At 50.2% G+C, this 24,031-nt stretch overlaps 1 protein-coding gene across 1 annotated transcript in view; it reads left to right on the forward strand.

Annotated features, from left to right (window-relative positions):
- Positions 1-24,031, forward strand: part of DOC2A (double C2 domain alpha) — a 141,597-nt gene that overhangs the window by 92,928 nt on the left and 24,638 nt on the right. The window contains exon 8 of the mRNA XM_082261241.1: positions 4,560-4,717. Within this exon, the coding sequence (XP_082117367.1) occupies positions 4,560-4,717 (158 nt within the window). The remainder of the gene's footprint in view (positions 1-4,559; positions 4,718-24,031) is intronic.

Consider the following 24,031-nt stretch of genomic DNA (forward strand, 5'->3'; position numbering starts at 1 on the left):
GCTGGGAACGTGCGGGGAATGTGTGGGAACGTGCGGGGAATGTGTGGGAACGTGCGGGGAACGCATGGGAACGTGCTGGGAACGCGTGAGAACGCGCTGGGAACGCGTGAGAACGCGCTGGGAACATGTGGGAACGTGCGGGGAACGCCCGGGAACGTGCGGGGAACGTGCTGGGAACGTGCGGGGAATGTGTGGGAACGTGCGGGGAACGTGCTGGGAACGTGCGGGGAATGTGTGGGAACGTGCGGGGAACGCATGGGAACATGCGGGGAACGTGCTGGGAACGCGTGAGAACGCGCTGGGAACGTGTGGGAACGTGCTGGGAACGTGCTGGGAACGTGCGGGGAATGTGCTGGGAACATGTGGGAATGTGCGGGAACGTGTGGGAACGTGCGGGAACGTGTGGGAACGTGCGGGAAACGTGCGGGAAACGTGGGGGGAACGTCTAGGGAACGTGCGGGGAACGTGTGGGAACGTGCGGGAAACGTGCGGGAAACGTGGGGGGAACGTCTAGGGAACGTGCGGGGAACGTGTGGGAACGTGCGGGGAACGTGCTGGGAACGTGCGGGGAATGTGTGGGAACGTGCGGGGAATGTGTGGGAACGTGCGGGGAACGTGCTGGGAACGTGCGGGGAATGTGTGGGAACGTGCGGGGAACGCATGGGAACATGCGGGGAACGTGCTGGGAACGCGTGAGAACGTGCTGGGAACGTGCTGGGAACGTGCGGGGAATGTGCTGGGAACATGTGGGAATGTGCGGGAACGTGTGGGAACGTGCGGGAACGTGTGGGAACGTGCGGGAAACGTGCGGGAAACGTGGGGGGAACGTGTAGGGAACGTGCGGGGAACGTGCTGGGAACGTGCGGGGAACGTGTAGGGAACGTGGGGGGAACGTGGGGGGAACGTGTAGGGAACGTGCTGGGAACGTGCGGGGAACGTGCGGGGAACGTGTAGGAACGTGCGCGTACTCAGTCTCACCTGTGGTTATGTACTGAATTCGCATCGCACAGACATCGCATGCGATTGGCAGAGCAGTGCGCTCCGAATCACATGCGATGTCTGTCATCGCACTGATGTGATGCGGGACTGAGGGTGTAAAGTCATTTCATTCAAATGCATTCTTTTTTCCTGCATATGCGTTTGCACTGTGCTTAACCACTTTAATACAGGGCACTTCCCTCCCTTCCCGCCCAGGCCAATTTTCCCCTTTTAGCGCTGTTGCATTTTGAATGACAATTGCGCGGTCATGCAACACTGTACTTACACCAAATTTATATCATTTTCCCCCCACAAATAGAGCTTTCTTTTGGTGGTATTTGATCACCTGTGCGATTTTTACTTTTTGCTAAACAAATAAAAAAAGACAGAAAAGTTTGAAAAAAAAAAAAAGTTTTTTTGTTTATGTTATACAATTTTGTAAATAAATAAGTTTTTTCCTGCACTGATGAGCACTGATGAGACTGCACTGACAGGCACTGATGAGGAGGCAATGATGGGGTGGCACTGATGGGGTGGCACTGATGGGGTGGCACTGATAGGCGGCACTGATAGGCGGCACTGATAGGCACTGATATGTGGCACTGATAGGTAGCACTGATATGCAGCATTGGTGGGCACTGATAGGCGGCACTGCTGGGCACTGATAGGCGGCATTGATGGGCACTGATAGGCGGCACTGACGGGCACTGATAGGTGGCACTGACGGGCACTAATGGGCACTGATAGGCAGCACTGGTGGGCACTGATGGGCACTGACGGGCGGCACTGATCGGCACTGACGGGCGGCACTGATGGGCACTAATTGGCACTGATAGGCGGCACTGGTGGGCAATAATGGGCACTGGTGGGCGACACTAAAGGATGGCAATGGTGGGCAGCACTGATAGGGAGGACACTGGTGGGCATCACTGATGGGGAGGGCAATGGGGGGCTCCCTGAGCCCTGATTGCCATCCCTGGTGGCCATAGTGGGCATCCCTGGGGTCATAGTGGGCATCCCTGGGGTCATAGTGGGCATCCCTGGGGTCATAGTGGGCATCCCTGGTGGATCTAGTGGCAGATCCCCCCCCTGAGGGTCTGCACTGGTAATCAATGATCTGATTACCAGTGCCGACCCCCCCCCCCCTGTCAGGGGAGCCGCCGATCGGCGCTCCTTTACTCGTGCCTGTCAGGCACGAACTAAGGAAAGCCGATCAACGGCTGTTCCTGTTTTACTATGTGACCAGCCGTGATTGGACACGGCTGATCACATGGTAAAGAGCCTCCGTCAGAGGCTCTTTACCGAGATCGGAGATGCAGGGTGTCAGACTGACACCTCGCATCACCGATCGCCGCTCTGCGCGCCCCCGGGGGGCGCCCAGAGCGGTGTTATCCTGCCGCCGTCATATGACGTCCGGTCAGGATAACTCAACCACATTCCCGCCGTCATTTTGTAATAGGGCGGGCGGGAAGTGGTTAAAAAGGCATTCCACTGCAGATGGTGCAAATCTAAAGGGTCTGTTTATCCATGTTTTACCCACGATTCACACATTTTCTTTAGTTAGGATTCAATTAGAAAAACTTGTGAATCGTGGGTGAATACATTGATAAATAGCCCCCCCTAGCTGTCATCCAATCTGAATAAAAAGCCCAACACTGGGCAAAAACGTTGGCCCACCCTTTGCAGCTATAACAGCTTCAACTCTTCTGGAAAGGCTGTCCACAAGGTTTAGGAGTGTGTCTATGGGAATGTTTGACCAGAAGCGCATTTGTGAGGTCAGGCACTGATGCTGGATGAGAAGGCCTGGCTTGCAGTCTCCGCTCTTATTCATCCCAAAGGTGTTCTATCGGGTTGAGGTCTGGAGGCCAGTCATGTTCCTCCACCCCAAACTCGCTCATCCATGTCTTTATGGACCTTGCTTTGTGCACTGGTGTGCAGCCATGTTGGAACAGAAAGGGGACATCCCCAAACTCTTCCCACAAAGTTGGGAGCATTAAATTGTCCAAAATGTCTTGGTATGCTGATGCCATGAAAGTTCCCTTCACTGGAGCTAAGGGGCTAAGCCCAACCCCTGAAAAACAACCTGCCAGTATAACCCCCCTTCACCAAATAATTTGGATCAGTGCACAAAGCAAGGTCCATAAAGACTGGGATGAGCGAGTTTGGGGTGGAGGAACTTAACTGGCCTGCACAGAGTCCTGACCTCAACCCCATAGAACACCTCCGGGGGGATAATTAGTGGAGACTGCGAGCCAGGCCTTCTCGTCCACATCAGTGCCTGACCCCACAAATGCGCTTCTGGAAGAATGGTCAAACATTCCCATAGACACACTCCTAAACCTTGTGGACAGCCATCCCAGAAGAGTTGAAGCTGTTATAGCTGCAAAGGGTGGACCAACACAGTATTGAACCCTACGGACTAAGACTGGGATGCCATTAAAGTTCATGTGCATGTAAAGGCAGGCATTCCAATACTTTTGGCAATATAGTGTATACTCATCCAATCCTCAGATCCTCCCCGCACAACACCGGTCCCTTTGCCCCCCACAGTATGCAGTGGACTCTTCCTGATGTCATCTTGCCCATAGACCTGTTCTGGACGTGAGGAAGTCAGGAACAGTCCACTGCTGGATCGTGGGGGAGCGCGGTTTGCAGGTGAAGCAGAGAACTGGGTGAGTATACAGATTTCTCCTCTCCCCCGGAAGAAAAAAAGCCAAGGACCTGTCAGTGAGGGCACAGCTCCACTGCATGGGAAAACCTCTTTGTTTTTTTGCCTGGATTTGGGCTTTAAAGTAAGTCTAAACCCTAAATGGATGACGTGTTTTTTTTCTACCGTGTACCATATACTATTGGCATGCGTGTTGCTTTTAGAAATACTGTTCTCAATTCTTTCTCAATCTTCCTTCCCCCATCCCAGTGCTGCGGATCTCCTTCAGCTTCTTTCAGCTACTTCCTGTCTCCATGCACTCACTCCGGTGTGGACCATTGCTCTGGGCCAACTTCCTAATAATGGTGGATCCTGCCTGTGCAATGAGTGTCAGCACCACCATGTGTATTCTCCAATGGAAGTGCATGTGACTGGGTGACAACGCTGGAGAACAATTGGGAGACAGGGACAGGACGTTGTCACCCTATAACAGGAAGTGCCTGAACAAGGACCTGCATGGCAGGATCATTATTTACATGAAAAAGCTGACATGAAATTTTAGTGATTTGGTTTATATCTAATTTAACCACTTGCCGAATTTTACTGCGGTAGGCTGGCTCGGGTGTGCGAATCAACGTAGGGGTACATCGGTTTGGAGGAGTGGGCGGTCCTAGGCAGCCTGTACTATATTCAGCAACGCCCACATGTAATTCTGAGCCTCAATGATTAAAAGAACTGAAATCCAATTAATGAAAGGGGCGGGACAGGACAGCCAGGCTGGGGAGGAAAGGGCTAAATGATGCTGGATGTCTTCCAACTAGGAAATGAGGTGGAGCTCTATCTGACCTGCTGCAGCTTCTATTGCACATTGTGAGAAGCTCATAAAGCACTCCAGGTCATACGCAATCCACTGACTTGTGCCTTGTGTCCACAGCTGGAGCGCTGCCAGGAGTGGGAGCTGGAGGAGAGGGGGAGGATCCTCCTGTCACTGACGTACAGCACCGAGCGAGGCGGACTGGTGGTGGGGATCGTACGCTGCGCTCACCTTGCCGCTATGGATGTCAACGGCTTCTCAGACCCTTACGTGAAAACGTGAGTACTCCTCCCAGTACTGTTTATAAAGGGTGACCTTTAACCCCCCCCCCTTCCTGGGAGATAGCCATGTGACTGCACAGCAACCAGGAGCAAGGGGTTATGGGAGGGCAAAGCTGGCATTCAAACCGATTCAACAGGCATGGTAATGTGATGGTGCAGCTACAGGTGAACAATAACAGGGGATTATGGGAAAAAGTGTAGAATCTCCTGCATGTGGTTGGACTTTCCATTAGCCACAGTAGGCTTATGTCTATGGTCGCCATGATGTAAGGGGCACCGGGGACTCAGGAGGTCCGGTTGCGGGAGCAGAGACAGCGGTGTGTCCTGTAGGCCAGGTGTGTCAAACTCAATTTCATTGCTGGCGTCAGCAGCATTATGGTCGCCCTCAGAGGGCCGGTTGTATCTGTAGTCCCCCCAACATCAGAAGTCAAGAGTCCCCCCACCATCTCTTTCCATGTGCTTCTGGGGGTGGAGCTGGGAAGCAGAAACTGCAGGGTCTGGAGGAGGGCTGCCGGAGTCTGCTCAATGCTTAGACCAGTGGAGGCGGAGAGGAGGGGGTGCGGCGGCTGCACAGAGAGGTACAAGATCTGTGGGAGGAATGCTGTCCTTCTCTCTGCTGCCGACTGCAGAGATGGGGGGTGACAGAACCGAGTCTCTCTGCGGCTGCACGGAGAAGCACAGGATCTGGCAGAGGAGTTCTGTCCTCCTCTCTGCTGCCGCCTACTGAGACAAGGAGGGGACAGAGACGAGGAAGGTGCAGCAGAGTCAGGAGGGGTGAAGGGGAGGGCCTGATTCGGCCCGCGGGCCTTGTGTTTGACACATGTGCTTTAGGCTATTTACACACCGTTGCGTGCCAGGGACATGAGCAAAATCGCATACTTTCCCGACACATGCGCCATTAGGGCCCCATTCATACCTAGGTGTCTTATGAACATGCGCAAAATCAAAGTGCTTACTTACCAAACTCGTGCTGTGCTTGTGGTGCCATTCATTGGTAATGGCAAGCAAATGCAACAAATGTGTAAAAATGTGCAGCTAAAAACCGCATTTATCGCACGTAGGTGCAACGCATTACAATGGAAGCGCTGCCCTATGTGCACAGCGAAAAAACACAAAGTGACACCATCACGCATCATAATGTGGATGGGGTCTAATTGTGAATGGCGCCCCAATGCATCTGCTAACACGCCTGCCAAACCGCAGCACCAGGAGGTTCCGTGCATCGAACAGGGTCAGGAACTTATTTACCGCGATTCTCCCACGTTTAGCAATCCAGTAAAATACATGGGATGCCCTACACAGGATGTGCGGGATTGTGCGGAAATGCACAGGCGCTCAGGTGTGAACCTCGGAGCAGAAGAACCGCCGCAAACCCGGCCCGATCCTGATGATACATGTATGTATGGCAGCCTCAGTCAGCACCGCTCCACAAACCCTGTCTCTTACACGTGTCTCCCTTCCCATCAGGACTTAGTCGTAATGGCCTGATGGCCAGGACGTAACGCGTTGGTGAGCATGGTTTGTGAAGCATCACTGACTGAGGCTGCCATACATACATGTAATATCAGGAATGGGCTAAGTGTGCGGCGGTTCTGTGTTTCTCCCTGCCTATCGGGACTTCGTTGTAATGGTCCGATGGCTGGGACGAAACGTGTTAGGGAGCATGGCTTGCGAAGCAGCACTGACTGAGGCTGCCGTACATACATGTAATATCAGAATTGAGCTAGTTGTGTGGCAGTTCTGCATTTGTCCCTGGGCTAGGTGTGCGGCGGTTCTGTGTTTCTCCCTGCACATCCGGACTTAAGCCTCGTACACACGCAACGAATTTCCGCCGACCGGTCGCCCGTCTTTTGTCCAGAGTGCGTGTCTGTTGGTTGGAATGTGCTCTAGACTGCACACAAATTTTCCCGTACGACAGAATTCTACTTCAGAAGTGATGTCATGTGTTGGATTGCTTTGTATGTGTTCTTTTTCCCCATCGAAATCTGTACTAATAAGACGAAAATCGGACGTGTTTTGATGGTCAACAAAAATTTTATAGTCTGCACACCAGGATTTTTTCGGCCGAAAAGTCGGAGTCGTTTGCTGGAAACATCATACTAACAAGCCGAAAATCGGCAGATCAGTCGTCGGACGAAAATTCCCGGCCGAATTTCGACTCGTGTGTACGGGGCTTAAGTCTTAATGGTCCGATGGCCGTGAAGAAATGCGTCAGTGAGCATGGTTTGCGAAGCAGCACTGACTGAGGCTGCCATACATACTGTACATGTATTATCAGGATTGGGCTAGGTATGCTGCGGTTCTGCGTTTCCTCCTGCCCATCGGGACTTAGTGGTAATGGTCCGATGGCCGGGACGAAACGTGTCAGTGGGAATGGTTTGCGAAGCAGCACTGACTGAGGCTGCCATACATACATGTAATATCAGGATTGGGCTAGGTGTGTGGCGGCTCTGCGTTTGTCCCTGGGCTAGGTGTGCTGCTGTTCTGCGTTTCTCCCTGGGCTAGGTGTGCTGCGGTTCTGTGTTTCTCCCTGGGCTAGGTGTGCTGCGGTTCTGTGTTTCTCCCTGGGCTAGGTGTGCTGCGGTTCTGTGTTTCTCCCTGGGCTAGGTGTGCTGCGGTTCTGTGTTTCTCCCTGGGCTAGGTGTGCTGCGGTTCTGTGTTTCTCCCTGGGCTAGGTGTGCTGCGGTTCTGTGTTTCTCCCTGGGCTAGGTGTGCTGCTGTTCTGCGTTTCTCCCTGGGCTAGGTGTGCTGCGGTTCTGTGTTTCTCCCTGGGCTAGGTGTGCTGTGGTTCTGTCTTTCTCCCTGGGCTAGGTGTGCTGCTGTTCTGCGTTTCTCCCTGGGCTAGGTGTGCTGAGGTTCTGCATTTCTCCCTGGGCTAGGTGTGCTGCGGTTCTGTGTTTCTCCCTGGGCTAGGTGTGCTGTGGTTTTGTGTTTCTCTCTGGGCTAGGTGTGCTGCTGTTTTGCGTTTCTTCCTGGGCTAGGTGTGCTGTGGTTCTGTGTTTCTCCCTGGGCTAGGTGTGCTGCGGTTCTGTGTTTCTCCCTGGGCCAGGTGTGCTGCGGTTCTGTGTTTCTCCCTGGGCTAGGTGTGCTGTGGTTCTGTGTTTCTCCCTGGGCTAGGTGTGCTGCGGTTCTGTGTTTCTCCCTGGGCTAGGTGTGCTGTGGTTCTGTGTTTCTCCCTGTGCTAGGTGTGCTGCGGTTCTGCGTTTCTCCCTGGGCTAGGTGTGCTGCGGTTCTGTGTTTCTCCCTGTGCTAGGTGTGCTGCGGTTCTGCGTTTCTCTCTGGGCTAGGTGTGCTGCGGTTCTGCGTTTCTCCCTGGGCTAGGTGTGCTGCGGTTCTGCGTTTCTCCCTGGGCTAGGTGTGCTGTGGTTCTGTGTTTCTCCCTGGGCTAGGTGTGCTGCGGTTCTGTGTTTCTCCCTGGGCTAGGTGTGCTGCGGTTCTGTGTTTCTCCCTGGGCTAGGTGTGCTGCGGTTCTGTGTTTCTCCCTGGGCCAGGTGTGCTGCGGTTCTGTGTTTCTCCCTGGGCTAGGTGTGCTGCGGTTCTGTGTTTCTCCCTGGGCTAGGTGTGCTGCGGTTCTGTGTTTCTCCCTGTGCTAGGTGTGCTGCGGTTCTGCGTTTCTCCCTGGGCTAGGTGTGCTGCGGTTCTGCGTTTTTCCCTGGGCTAGGTGTGCTGTGGTTCTGCGTTTCTCCCTGGGCTAGGTGTGCTGTGGTTCTGCGTTTCTCCCTGGGCTAGGTGTGCTGTGGTTCTGCGTTTCTCCCTGGGCTAGGTGTGCTGTGGTTCTGCGTTACTCCCTGGGCTAGGTGTGCTGTGGTTCTGCGTTTCTCCCTGGGCTAGGTGTGCTGTGGTTCTGCGTTTCTCCCTGGGCTAGGTGTGCTGTGGTTCTGCGTTACTCCCTGGGCTAGGTGTGCTGTGGTTCTGCGTTTCTCCCTGGGCTAGGTGTGCTGTGGTTCTGCGTTTCTCCCTGGGCTAGGTGTGCTGCGGTTCTGCGTTTCTCCCTGGGCTAGGTGTGCTGCGGTTCTGCGTTTCTCCCTGGGCTAGGTGTGCTGCGGTTCTGCGTTTCTCCCTGGGCTAGGTGTGCTGTGGTTCTGCGTTTCTCCCTGGGCTAGGTGTGCTGTGGTTCTGCGTTTCTCCCTGGGCTAGGTGTGCTGCGGTTCTGCGTTTCTCCCTGGGCTAGGTGTGCTGTGGTTCTGCGTTTCTCCCTGGGCTAGGTGTGCTGCGGTTCTGCGTTTCTCCCTGGGCTAGGTGTGCTGCGGTTCTGCGTTTCTCCCTGGGCTAGGTGTGCTGCGGTTCTGCGTTTCTCCCTGGGCTAGGTGTGCTGTGGTTCTGCGTTTCTCCCTGGGCTAGGTGTGCTGTGGTTCTGCGTTTCTCCCTGGGCTAGGTGTGCTGCGGTTCTGCGTTTCTCCCTGGGCTAGGTGTGCTGTGGTTCTGCGTTTCTCCCTGGGCTAGGTGTGCTGTGGTTCTGCGTTTCTCCCTGGGCTAGGTGTGCTGCGGTTCTGCGTTTCTCCCTGGGCTAGGTGTGCTGTGGTTCTGCGTTTCTCCCTGGGCTAGGTGTGCTGCGGTTCTGCGTTTCTCCCTGGGCTAGGTGTGCTGTGGTTCTGTGTTTCTCCCTGGGCTAGGTGTGCTGCGGTTCTGTGTTTCTCCCTGGGCTAGGTGTGCTGTGGTTCTGTGTTTCTCCCTGTGCTAGGTGTGCTGCGGTTCTGCGTTTCTCCCTGGGCTAGGTGTGCTGCGGTTCTGTGTTTCTCCCTGTGCTAGGTGTGCTGCGGTTCTGCGTTTCTCTCTGGGCTAGGTGTGCTGCGGTTCTGCGTTTCTCCCTGGGCTAGGTGTGCTGCGGTTCTGCGTTTCTCCCTGGGCTAGGTGTGCTGCGGTTCTGTGTTTCTCCCTGGGCTAGGTGTGCTGCGGTTCTGTGTTTCTCCCTGGGCTAGGTGTGCTGCGGTTCTGTGTTTCTCCCTGGGCTAGGTGTGCTGCGGTTCTGTGTTTCTCCCTGGGCCAGGTGTGCTGCGGTTCTGTGTTTCTCCCTGGGCTAGGTGTGCTGCGGTTCTGTGTTTCTCCCTGGGCTAGGTGTGCTGCGGTTCTGTGTTTCTCCCTGTGCTAGGTGTGCTGCGGTTCTGCGTTTCTCCCTGGGCTAGGTGTGCTGCGGTTCTGCGTTTTTCCCTGGGCTAGGTGTGCTGTGGTTCTGCGTTTCTCCCTGGGCTAGGTGTGCTGTGGTTCTGCGTTTCTCCCTGGGCTAGGTGTGCTGTGGTTCTGCGTTTCTCCCTGGGCTAGGTGTGCTGTGGTTCTGCGTTACTCCCTGGGCTAGGTGTGCTGTGGTTCTGCGTTTCTCCCTGGGCTAGGTGTGCTGTGGTTCTGCGTTTCTCCCTGGGCTAGGTGTGCTGTGGTTCTGCGTTACTCCCTGGGCTAGGTGTGCTGTGGTTCTGCGTTTCTCCCTGGGCTAGGTGTGCTGTGGTTCTGCGTTTCTCCCTGGGCTAGGTGTGCTGCGGTTCTGCGTTTCTCCCTGGGCTAGGTGTGCTGCGGTTCTGCGTTTCTCCCTGGGCTAGGTGTGCTGCGGTTCTGCGTTTCTCCCTGGGCTAGGTGTGCTGCGGTTCTGCGTTTCTCCCTGGGCTAGGTGTGCTGTGGTTCTGCGTTTCTCCCTGGGCTAGGTGTGCTGCGGTTCTGCGTTTCTCCCTGGGCTAGGTGTGCTGTGGTTCTGCGTTTCTCCCTGGGCTAGGTGTGCTGCGGTTCTGCGTTTCTCCCTGGGCTAGGTGTGCTGCGGTTCTGCGTTTCTCCCTGGGCTAGGTGTGCTGCGGTTCTGCGTTTCTCCCTGGGCTAGGTGTGCTGTGGTTCTGCGTTTCTCCCTGGGCTAGGTGTGCTGTGGTTCTGCGTTTCTCCCTGGGCTAGGTGTGCTGCGGTTCTGCGTTTCTCCCTGGGCTAGGTGTGCTGTGGTTCTGCGTTTCTCCCTGGGCTAGGTGTGCTGTGGTTCTGCGTTTCTCCCTGGGCTAGGTGTGCTGCGGTTCTGCGTTTCTCCCTGGGCTAGGTGTGCTGTGGTTCTGCGTTTCTCCCTGGGCTAGGTGTGCTGCGGTTCTGCGTTTCTCCCTGGGCTAGGTGTGCTGTGGTTCTGCGTTTCTCCCTGGGCTAGGTGTGCTGCGGTTCTGCGTTTCTCCCTGGGCTAGGTGTGCTGTGGTTCTGCGTTTCTCCCTGGGCTAGGTGTGCTGCGGTTCTGCGTTTGTCTCTGCCTATCGGGACTTAGTCGTAATGGTCCGATGGCCTGGACGAAACACGTCGGTGAGCATGGTTTGCGAAGCAGCACTGACTAAGGCTGCCATACATAAATGTAATATCAGGATTGGGCTAGGTGTGTGGCGGTTCTGATCTACCCACACCTTTGGATGAGTGATACCTTGCCCCGGCACCACTGTTCCTGACGGGACAGCGCATCTCTGCTTGGAGCGGCACCACTGGGTCAGTGCGGGTCACTATGAGAGTGAACCTCGTCTTAGTACAAAATCTCACATGTAAGGCCGTGTAAGAACTTGTGTTCCCGCACGCGTTTTGTTAGCGCGTTGCGTACGTGGAAAGGTGTGGCGCACAGCAGGCAGCCCATTTACTTAGATAAGCTGCACAATTGTCACTCCAAAGAAACCAAAGTTTGGCCTTAAGCCAGGAGCGATTTTATGTTTTGAGGTGTTTTGTCACTCTACAATCTCGGCACGTTTGGGGTTCCATTTAAGAGGAATGGCACTCAAACATGTGTCACGCGTTTTGCTGTAATTTGCAATCGGGCAAATCTGCCCCGGGATTCAGAATCTCCCGTATGTGAACAGGGCCCTGCTTGCAGGCTTTGTTCATAAATACATTGTATCAATATGTTACATTGTTATTACAATGTATTCTTATATTAGTTCTATTATATGCAGATCCAGGCAGTTCCTGACTTTCTAAGGTGACAGCTGTGACATGACGGCTTCTTTGGTCCGGTGACATCGGTGGAAGCAGCTCGGTGGCGGCTGTGCTGGAGGAGGACCTGTCACCCTCCCAGCTCTCACCCTGTGGGTGGCGATGTCACACCTAGATGAAGCGCTTATTATTTCAAGCAAATTATCAGATTTCAGAGCCGCTGCCTTATTTTAATCCTCGGCTTTTCTCAGCGTCATCCCCTTGTTAGTCACATGAAGGTAATGTGCTGAGCGCAGGAGAAATGTGCTAATGAATTCACACGACTTCTCGCTCCTTTCTGCATTTAGAGCCAAAACGCACTGCGACTGCGCGCCATCTGTGCCAACAGCCTAAAGCCACATGCCGGTCAGGTAGGGGCACTAGGAGCGCCTCTCATTTTGTACTCTGGCATTTATCAGCTGCATGTGAAGGCTTCTATAGGTGCTTCCCGGGGGCTGCCGGTAACCCTGTTTTCTGAGCGGCCCTAAACTGTGCCGGGCTCTTCCCAATACTCTGCAAATGAAGGGGATCAAACTTTCATCTACGCACTGTTCTCAAGCTCAGTGATGGCACAAGCACGCACACACGCGTGCTAATACTCCTGGCATGGTTCCTTGTTCACCTTCACCGCCTATCATGGTGACCACATGAGGTTCTATTTTGGAACAGTGACAGCACAGGTGTGCACAGGTGCGCGCTTCCATTTTTTGGCAGTGCTCCCCATCAAGTCTTCACCATGACAGCTATCTTTCGTGTCACTAAGGCTCTATTTTGGAGAAGGTGCGCACAGGTGCGTGCTCCTATTTCTGCCACGGTTTCCCATCATATGTTCACCTTCACCGCCTATTATGGTGACCACATGACCACATGAGGTTCTATTTTGGAACAGTGACAGCACAGGTGCACACAGGAGTGCGCTCCTATTTCTGGCACAGTTCCCCATCATGTGTTCACCATGACAGCTATTTTTGGTGTCACATGAGGTTCTGTTTTGGAGAAGGTGCGCACAGGTGCGTGCTCCTATTTCTGGCACGGTTTCCCATCATATCTTCACCTTCACCGCCTATGATGGTGACCACATGAGGTTATTTTTTGGACCAGTGACAGCACAGGTGCGCACAAGTGCGTGCTCCTATTTCTGGCAGTGCTCCCCATCAAGTGTTCACCATGATGGCTATCTTTGGTGTCACATGAGGTTCTGTTTTGGAGAAGGTGCGCACAGGTGCGTGCTCCTATTTCTGGCACGGTTTCCCATCATATCTTCACCTTCACCGCCTATTATGGTGACCACATGAGGTTATTTTTTGGACCAGTGACAGCACAGGTGTGCACAAGTGCGTGCTTCTATTTTTGGCAGTGTTCCCCATCAAGTGTTCACCATGATGGCTATCTTTGGTGTCACATGGAACAGTGACAGCACAGGTGCACACAGGTGAGCTCTCCTATTTCTGGCAGTGCTCCCCATTAAGTGTTCACCATGACAGCTATCTTTGGTGTCACTAAGGTTCTATTTTGGAGCAGGTGTGCACAGGTGCGTGCTCCTATTTCGGGCACGGTTCCCCATCATATGTTCACCTTCACCGCCTATTATGGTGACCACATGAGGTTCTATTTTGGAACAGTGACAACAACAGGTGCGCACAGGTGCGTGCTCCTATATCTGGCACAGTTTCCCATCATGTATTCACCATGACAGCTAATTATGGTGTCACATGAGGTTCTGTTTTGGAGCCGGTGCGCACAGGTGCGTGCTCCTATTTCGGGCACAGTTCCCCATCATATCTTCACCTTCACCGCCTATTATGGTGACCACATGAGGTTATTTTTTGGACCAGTGACAGCACAGGTGCGTGCTTCTTTTTCTGGCTGTGCTCCCCATCATGTGTTCACCATGACAGCCAATTATGGTGTCACATTATTATTATAATACAGGATTTATATAGCGCCAACAGTTTGCGCAGCGCTTTACAATATGAGGGAAGACAATACAGTTACAGTACAATTCAATACAGAAGGAATTAGAGGGCCCTGCATGAGGTTCTGCTTTGGAGCAGGCGTGCACAGGTGCGTGCTCCTATTCCTGGCGTGGTTCCCCATCATATGTTCACCTTTACCGCCTATTATGGTGACCCGATGAGGTTCTATTTTGGAACAGTGACAGCACAGGTGTGCACAAGTGCGTTCTCCTATTTCCATACTTGCCAACTGTCCCTTTTTTCAGGGACAGTCCCTGCAAATAGGAGCCTGTCCCAGGTAATATAGTATATTGTCCCTGGAAGCGCCCGGTAATCAGGCTGCCCATAAATGTTACGCAGAAGTAGTGCAGCTGAATGGGAGAATTATTCCAACTCTGCTACTGTGGTCTTATGATTTAAATTCCCTTTTTAATTTCCTGTAATTCTCTCTATATTGGAGTAGACCCTATAATCTGATAAGTAGGCGAGATTAATTATGCAGAGTGGGCGGAGCTTCAGGGAAGTGGGTGTGGTAATTGATAGCTGTGCTGCAAAGTGTCCCTGGAAATTTTTTTTAAATGTTGGCAACTATGTATTTCTGGCATTGCTCCCCATCATGCGTTCACCATGACAGCTATCTTTGGTGTCACTAAGGTTCTATTTTGGAGCAGGTGCGCACAGATGCGTGCTCCTATTTCTGGCACGGTTCCCCATCATGTGTTCACCATGACAGCTATTTTTGGTGTCACTAAGGTTCTGTTCTATAACAAAGTGATAATGTGGGTGCACACAGCTTCACTTCCCCATCCTGCGCTCATCTTCACCGCAAAGTATGGTGACCACACAAGATCCTACTTTAGAACTCAGTGACGGTGGCGGTGCACACAGGTGCGCGCTCCTATTTCTGGAATAATTCCCCATCATGACAGCCAATCATGGTGAATACAATAGGTTTTGTTTTAGAACAAAGTGACAAGGAGGGTGCACACAGGTGCGCGCTCCTATTCCTGACGTGGTTTCTCATCCTGCGTTCATCTTAACCATCAATTATGGTGAACGCACAAGATTCTACTTTAGAACTCAGTGACAGCACCGGCGCACACAGGTGCGCACTCCTATTCCATGGCTGCCAGTGCATTGTTAGGTGCGCTGTGGTGTGATTCATCCCGTATGATGAACACATGAGGATTGTTTATAAACAAACCCGCTGCCCTCCCCCATCACAGCGTGTTATCTGCTTGTGGCTTCCTCCCTGCGCTCTTTTAAGTATAGGGATTGATGGTGGGAGGAGGAGGAGGAGGCGGAGTCCTGATCACGTGTGTGATTGGCTGTCACATCGGTCACATGATCCATCAGAAGAATAATGATTTAGGAGGGTGAATTAGTGCGAGTTTCTGTTGAGGGTGAATTGCGGTTCGGGGCTTGGAAGGGGTTAATCGGCTTCATGAGATTCTTCCCTTCCAGCGGATAATAAAAATACGACCTCTGCCCCTCCCCCGACACAGCCAGACAATGAGGCGCGCTTACACACCGCGGCCATTGTCCTCCGGCCGCCGATATCACCGATCCGTGCCGAGAAATCAATGCTAGGAGATTTGTTAAAGGGTAGCGGAGCGTCTGCAGAGAGATCTCCGGAGCGGTTCAGTAACCCGCGGCTGAGCGCACACATAAGGGGGGGTTCTGTGATTGAGATACAAGCCTTCACCCAAGAATCACACAATTTTCACCCAAGATACACACAACATTCACATACACTGGGTATAGGAAAGAATCACTCTCTTTAAATTATTCACATTTTGTTGTTTTGCAGCCTGAAATGAAGACAGGTACTGGTTTTGTTTTATCCAGCTGTATTTACCAGTGCAACTCATAACATCCAAGTGAAAGATATATAACACCAACATGTCAGAAAAAAATTCTAAAATATTTATGTTTTTAAGTATTTTGCTGGACCCCCTTCTGCTGTAATTACAGCCTTCAGGCCCCTTTTACACTTGTGGGACTTGTCCTGCGATTTTGGACTGTAAAGTCACATGACACATCGTACCCCATGATTTCCAATGAGTACCGCTCATATCTGTGCAACTTCATAGACTCCCTGCACTACTAAGGTCCATTTCTGATACAACATGAGGTCCATAGAGCTGAATATTACCCAGACATCTCCATAGAGCTCATTATTACCCGGACATGGCTTCATCTCCATAGAGCTGAATATTACCCAGACATGGCTTCATCTCCATAGAGCTGAATATTACCCGGACATGGCTTCATCCCCATAGAGCTGATTATTACCCGGACATGGCTTCATCTCCATAGAGCTGATTATTACCCGGACATGGCTTCATCTCCATAGAGCTGAATATTACCCGGACATGGCTTCATCTCCATAGAGCTGAATATTACCCGGACATGGCTTCATCTCCATAGAGCTGAATATTACCAGGACATGGCTTCACCTCCATAGAGCTGAATATTACCCGGACATGGCTTCATCTCCATAGAGGTGATTATTACCCGGACATGGCTTCATCTCCATAGAGCTGAATATTACCCGGACATGGCTTCATCTCCATAGAGGTGATTATTACCCGGACATGGCTTCATCTCCATAGAGCTGAATATTACCCGGACATGGCTTCATCTCCATAGACCTGAATATTACCCGGACATGGCTTCATCTCCATAGACCTGAATATTACCAGGACATGGCTTCATCTCCATAGAGGTGAATATTACCCGGACATGGCTTCATCTCCATAGAGCTGAATATTACCCGGACATGGCTTCATCTCCATAGAGCTGAATATTACCCGGACATGGCTTCATCTCCATAGAGCTGAATATTACCCGGACATGGCTTCATCTCCATAGAGCTGAATATTACCCGGACATGGCTTCATCTCCATAGAGCTGAATATTAACCGGACATGGCTTCACCTCCATAGAGCTGAATATTACCCGGACATGGCTTCATCTCCATAGAGCTGAATATTACCCGGATATGGCTTCATCTCCATAGAGCTGAATATTACCCGGACATGGCTTCATCTCCATAGAGCTGAATATTAACCGGACATGGCTTCACCTCCATAGAGCTGAATATTACCCGGACATGGCTTCATCTCCATAGAGCTGAATATTACCCGGACATGGCTTCATCTCCATAGAGCTGAATATTACCCGGACATGGCTTCATCTCCATAGAGCTGAATATTACCCGGACATGGCTTCATCTCCATAGAGGTGATTATTACCCGGACATGGCTTCATCTCCATAGAGCTGAATATTACCCGGACATGGCTTCATCTCCATAGAGCTGAATATTACCCGGACATGGCTTCATCTCCATAGAGGTGATTATTACCCGGACATGGCTTCATCTCCATAGAGCTGAATATTACCCGGACATGGCTTCATCTCCATAGAGGTGATTATTACCCGGACATGGCTTCATCTCCATAGAGCTGAATATTACCCGGACATGGCTTCATCTCCATAGACCTGAATATTACCCGGACATGGCTTCATCTCCATAGACCTGAATATTACCAGGACATGGCTTCATCTCCATAGAGGTGAATATTACCCGGACATGGCTTCATCTCCATAGAGCTCATTATTACCCGGACATGGCTTCATCTCCATAGACCTGATAATTACCAGGACATGGCTTCATCTCCAGAGAGGTGAATATTACCCGGACATGGCTTCATCTCCATAGAGCTGAATATTACCCAGACATGGCTTCATCTACATAGAGCTGAATATTACCCAGACATGGCTTCATCTCCATAGAGCTGATTATTACCCGGACATGGCTTCATCTCCATAGAGCTGAATATTACCCGGACATGGCTTCATCTCCATAGAGCTGAATATTACCCAGACATGGCTTCATCCCCATAGAGCTGAATATTACCCGGACATGGCTTCATCTCCATAGAGCTGATTATTACCCGGACATGGCTTCATCTCCATAGAGCTGAATATTACCCGGACATGGCTTCATCTCCATAGAGCTGAATATTACCCAGACATGGCTTCATCCCCATAGAGCTGAATATTACCCAGACATGGCTTCATCTCCATAGAGCTGATTATTACCCAGACATAGCTTCATCTCCATAGAGCTGAATATTACCCGGACATGGCTTCATCTCCATAGAGCTGAATATTACCCAGACATGGCTTCATCCCCATAGAGCTGAATATTACCCAGACATGGCTTCATCTCCATAGAGCTGATTATTACCCAGACATGGCTTCATCTCCATAGAGCTGAATATTACCCGGACATGGCTTCATCTCCATAGAGCTGAATATTACCCGGACATGGCTTCATCTCCATAGAGCTGAATATTAACCGGACATGGCTTCACCTCCATAGAGCTGAATATTACCCGGACATGGCTTCATCTCCATAGAGCTGAATATTACCCGGATATGGCTTCATCTCCATAGAGCTGAATATTACCCGGACATGGCTTCATCTCCATAGAGCTGAATATTACCCGGACATGGCTTCATCTCCATAGAGCTGAATATTAACCGGACATGGCTTCACCTCCATAGAGCTGAATATTACCCGGACATGGCTTCATCTCCATAGAGCTGAATATTACCCGGACATGGCTTCATCTCCATAGAGCTGAATATTACCCGGACATGGCTTCATCTCCATAGAGCTGAATATTACCCGGACATGGCTTCATCTCCATAGAGGTGATTATTACCCGGACATGGCTTCATCTCCATAGAGCTGATTATTACCCAGACATGGCTTCATCTCCATAGACCTGAATATTACCGCGACATGGCTTCATCCCCATAGAGCTGATTATTACCCAGACATGGCTTCATCTCCATAGAGCTGAATATTACCCGGACATGGCTTCATCTCCATAGAGCTGAATATTACCCAGACATGGCTTCATCTCCATAGAGGTGAAAATTACCCGGACATGGCTTCATCTCCATAGAGCTGAATATTACCCAGACATGGCTTCATCTCCATAGACCTGAATATTACCCGGACATGGCTTCATCTCCATAGAGCTGAATATTACCCGGACATGGCTTCATCTCCATAGAGCTGAATATTACCCAGACATGGCTTCATCTCCATAGAGGTGAAAATTACCCGGACATGGCTTCATCTCCATAGACCAGAATATTACCCGGACATGGCTTCATTTCCATAGAGCTGAATATTACCCGGACATGGCTTCATCTCCATAGAGCTGATTATTACCCGGACATGGCTTCATCTCCATAGAGCTCATTATTATCCGGACATGGCTTCATCTCCATAGAGCTCATTATTACCCGGACATGGCTTCATCTCCATAGAGCTGAATATTACCCAGACATGGCTTCATCTCCATAGACCTGAATATTACCCAGACATGGCTTCATTTCCATAGAGCTGAATATTACCCGGACATGGCTTCATCTCCATAGAGCTGATTATTACCCGGACATGGCTTCATCTCCATAGAGCTCATTATTACCCAGACATGGCTTCATCTCCATAGAGCTGATTATTACCCGGACATGGCTTCATCCCCATAGAGCTGAATATTAACCGGACATGGCTTCATCTCCATAGAGCTGAATATTACCCAGACATGGCTTCATCTCCATAGAGCTGAATATTACCCAGACATGGCTTCATCTCCATAGAGCTGAATATTACCCAGACATGGCTTCATCCCCATAGAGCTCATTATTACCCAGACATGGCTTCATCTCCATAGAGCTGAATATTACCCGGACATGGCTTCATCTCCATAGAGCTGAATATTACCCGGACATGGCTTCATCTCCATAGAGCTGAATATTACCCGGACATGGCTTCATCCCCATAGAGCTGAATATTAACCGGACATGGCTTCATCTCCATAGAGCTGAATATTACCCAGACATGGCTTCATCTCCATAGAGCTGAATATTACCCAGACATGGCTTCATCTCCATAGAGCTGAATATTACCCAGACATGGCTTCATCCCCATAGAGCTCATTATTACCCAGACATGGCTTCATCTCCATAGAGCTGAATATTAACCGGACATGGCTTCATCTCCATAGAGCTGATTATTACCCGGACATGGCTTCATCTCCATAGAGCTCATTATTACCCAGACATGGCTTCATCTCCATAGAGCTCATTATTACCCAGACATGGCTTCATCTCCATAGAGCTGAATATTACCCAGACATGGCTTCATCTCCATAGAGCTGAATATTACCCGGACATGGCTTCATCTCCATAGAGCTGAATATTACCCAGACATGGCTTCATCTCCATAGAGGTGAATATTACCCGGACATGGCTTCATCTCCATAGACCAGAATATTACCCGGACATGGCTTCATCTCCATAGACCAGAATATTACCCGGACATGGCTTCATCTCCATAGAGCTGAATATTACCCGGACATGGCTTCATCACCATAGAGCTGAATATTACCCAGACATGGCTTCATCTCCATAGAGCTGAATATTACCCGGACATGGCTTCATCCCCATAGAGCTGATTATTACCCGGACATGGCTTCATCTCCATAGAGCTGATTATTACCCGGACATGGCTTCATCTCCATAGAGCTGAATATTACCCGGACATGGCTTCATCTCCATAGAGCTGAATATTACCCGGACATGGCTTCATCTCCATAGAGCTGAATATTACCCAGACATGGCTTCATCTCCATAGAGCTGAATATTACCCGGACATGGCTTCATTTCCATAGAGCTGAATATTACCCAGACATGGCTTCATCTCCATAGAGCTGATTATTACCCGGACATGGCTTCATTTCCATAGAGCTGAATATTACCCAAACATGGCTTCATCTCCATAGAGCTGAATATTACCCAGACATGGCTTCATCTCCATAGAGGTGATTATTACCCGGACATGGCTTCATCTCCATAGAGCTGAATATTACCCGGACATGGCTTCATCTCCATAGAGCTGAATATTACCCGGACATGGCTTCATCCCCATAGAGCTCATTATTACCCAGACATGGCTTCATCTCCATAGAGCTGAATATTACCCAGACATGGCTTCATCTCCATAGAGGTGAATATTACCCGGACATGGCTTCATCTCCATAGACCAGAATATTACCCGGACATGGCTTCATCTCCATAGAGCTGAATATTACCCGGACATGGCTTCATCTCCATAGAGCTGATTATTACCCGGACATGGCTTCATCTCCATAGAGCTGATTATTACCCGGACATGGCTTCACCTCCATAGAGCTGAATATTACCCGGACATGGCTTCATCTCCATAGAGCTCATTATTATCCGGACATGGCTTCATCTCCATAGAGCTGATTATTACCCGGACATGGCTTCATCTCCATAGAGCTGATTATTACCCAGACATGGCTTCACCTCCATAGAGCTGAATATTACCCGGACATGGCTTCATCTCCATAGACCTGAATATTACCCGGACATGGCTTCATCTCCATAGACCAGAATATTACCCGGACATGGCTTCATTTCCATTGAGCTGAATATTACCCGGACATGGCTTCATTTCCATAGAGCTGAATATTACCCGGACATGGCTTCATCCCCATAGAGCTGAATATTACCCAGACATGGCTTCATCTCCATAGAGCTGAATATTACCCAGACATGGCTTCATTTCCATTGAGCTGAATATTACCCGGACATGGCTTCATCTCCATAGAGCTGAATATTACCCGGACATGGCTTCATCTCCATAGAGCTGAATATTAACCGGACATGGCTTCACCTCCATAGAGCTGAATATTACCCGGACATGGCTTCATCTCCATAGAGCTCATTATTATCCGGACATGGCTTCATCTCCATAGAGCTCATTATTACCCGGACATGGCTTCATCTCCATAGAGCTGAATATTACCCAGACATGGCTTCATCTCCATAGACCTGAATATTACCCAGACATGGCTTCATTTCCATAGAGCTGAATATTACCCGGACATGGCTTCATCTCCATAGAGCTGATTATTACCCGGACATGGCTTCATCTCCATAGAGCTGATTATTACCCGGACATGGCTTCATCTCCATAGAGCTGATTATTACCCAGACATGGCTTCATCTCCATAGACCTGAATATTACCCAGACATGGCTTCATCTCCATAGAGCTGAATATTACCCGGACATGGCTTCATCTCCATAGAGCTGATTATTACCCGGACATGGCTTCATCTCCATAGAGCTGATTATTACCCAGACATGGCTTCATCTCCATAGAGCTGAATATTACCCGGACATGGCTTCATCTCCATAGAGCTGATTATTACCCGGACATGGCTTCATTTCCATAGAGCTGAATATTACCCGGACATGGCTTCATCTCCATAGACCTGAATATTACCCGGACATGGCTTCATCTCCATAGACCAGAATATTACCCAGACATGGCTTCATCCCCATAGAGCTCATTATTACCCAGACATGGCTTCATCTCCATAGAGCTGATTATTACCCGGACATGGCTTCATTTCCATAGAGCTGAATATTACCCGGACATGGCTTCATCTCCATAGAGCTGAATATTACCCAGACATGGCTTCATCTCCATAGAGCTGAATATTACCCGGACATGGCTTCATTTCCATAGAGCTGAATATTACCCGGACATGGCTTCATTTCCATAGAGCTGAATATTACCCAGACATGGCTTCATCTCCATAGAGCTGAATATTACCCGGACATGGCTTCATTTCCATAGAGCTGAATATTACCCAGACATGGCTTCATCTCCATAGAGCTGAATATTACCCGGACATGGCTTCATCTCCATAGAGCTCATTATTATCCGGACATGGCTTCATCTCCATAGAGCTGATTATTACCCGGACATGGCTTCATCTCCATAGAGCTGATTATTACCCGGACATGGCTTCACCTCCATAGAGCTGAATATTACCCAGACATGGCTTCATTTCCATAGACCTGAATATTACCCGGACATGGCTTCACCTCCATAGAGCTGAATATTACCCGGACATGGCTTCATCTCCATAGACCTGAATATTACCCGGACATGGCTTCATTTCCATAGAGCTGAATATTACCCGGACATGGCTTCATTTCCATAGAGCTGAATATTACCCGGACATGGCTTCATCTCCATAGAGCTGAATATTACCCGGACATGGCTTCATCTCCATAGAGCTGAATATTACCCGGACATGGCTTCATCTCCATAGAGCTGAATATTACCCGGACATGGCTTCATCTCCATAGAGCTGAATATTACCCGGACATGGCTTCATCTCCATAGAGCTGAATATTACCCGGACATGGCTTCATCTCCATAGAGCTGAATATTACCCGGACATGGCTTCATCTCCATAGAGCTGAATATTACCCGGACATGGCTTCATCTCCATAGAGCTGAATATTACCCGGACATGGCTTCATCTCCATAGAGCTGAATATTACCCGGACATGGCTTCATCTCCATAGAGCTGAATATTACCCGGACATGGCTTCATCCCCATAGAGCTCATTATTACCCAGACATGGCTTCATCTCCATAGAGCTGATTATTACCCAGACATGGCTTCATCTCCATAGAGCTGAATATTACCCGGACATGGCTTTATCTCCATAGAGCTGAATATTACCCAGACATGGCTTCATCTCCATAGAGCTGAATATTACCCAGACATGGCTTCATCCCCATAGAGCTGAATATTACATGGACATGGCTTCATCCCCATAGAGCTCATTATTACCCAGACATGGCTTCATCTCCATAGAGCTGATTATTACCCGGACATGGCTTCATCTCCATAGAGCTGATTATTACCCGGACATGGCTTTATCTCCATAGAGCTGAATATTACCCGGACATGGCTTCATCTCCATAGAGCTAAATATTACCCGGACATGGCTTCATCTCCATAGAGCTGAATATTACCCAGACATGGCTTTATCTCCATAGAGCTGAATATTACCCGGACATGGCTTCATCTCCATAGAGCTGAATATTACCCGGACATGGCTTCATCTCCATAGAGCTTATTATTACCCGGACATGGCTTCATCTCCATAGAGCTGAATATTACCCAGACATGGCTTCATCTCCATAGAGCTGAATATAACCTGGACATGGCTTCATCTCCATAGAGCTGATTATTACCCGGACATGGCTTCATCTCCATAGAGCTGAATATTACCCAGACATGGCTTCATCTCCATAGAGCTGATTATTACCCGGACATGGCTTCACCTCCATAGAGCTGATTATTACCCGGACATGGCTTCATCTCCATAGAGCTGAATATTACCCGGACATGGCTTCATCCCCATAGAGCTGATTATTACCCGGACATGGCTTCATCTCCATAGAGCTGATTATTACTCGGACATGGCTTCATCTCCATAGAGCTGAATATTACCCGGACATGGCTTCA

This window comes from Pelophylax lessonae (genome assembly GCF_965119305.1).
Source record: "Pelophylax lessonae genome assembly, chromosome: 6".
NCBI classification, from domain to species: Eukaryota; Metazoa; Chordata; class Amphibia; order Anura; family Ranidae; genus Pelophylax; species Pelophylax lessonae.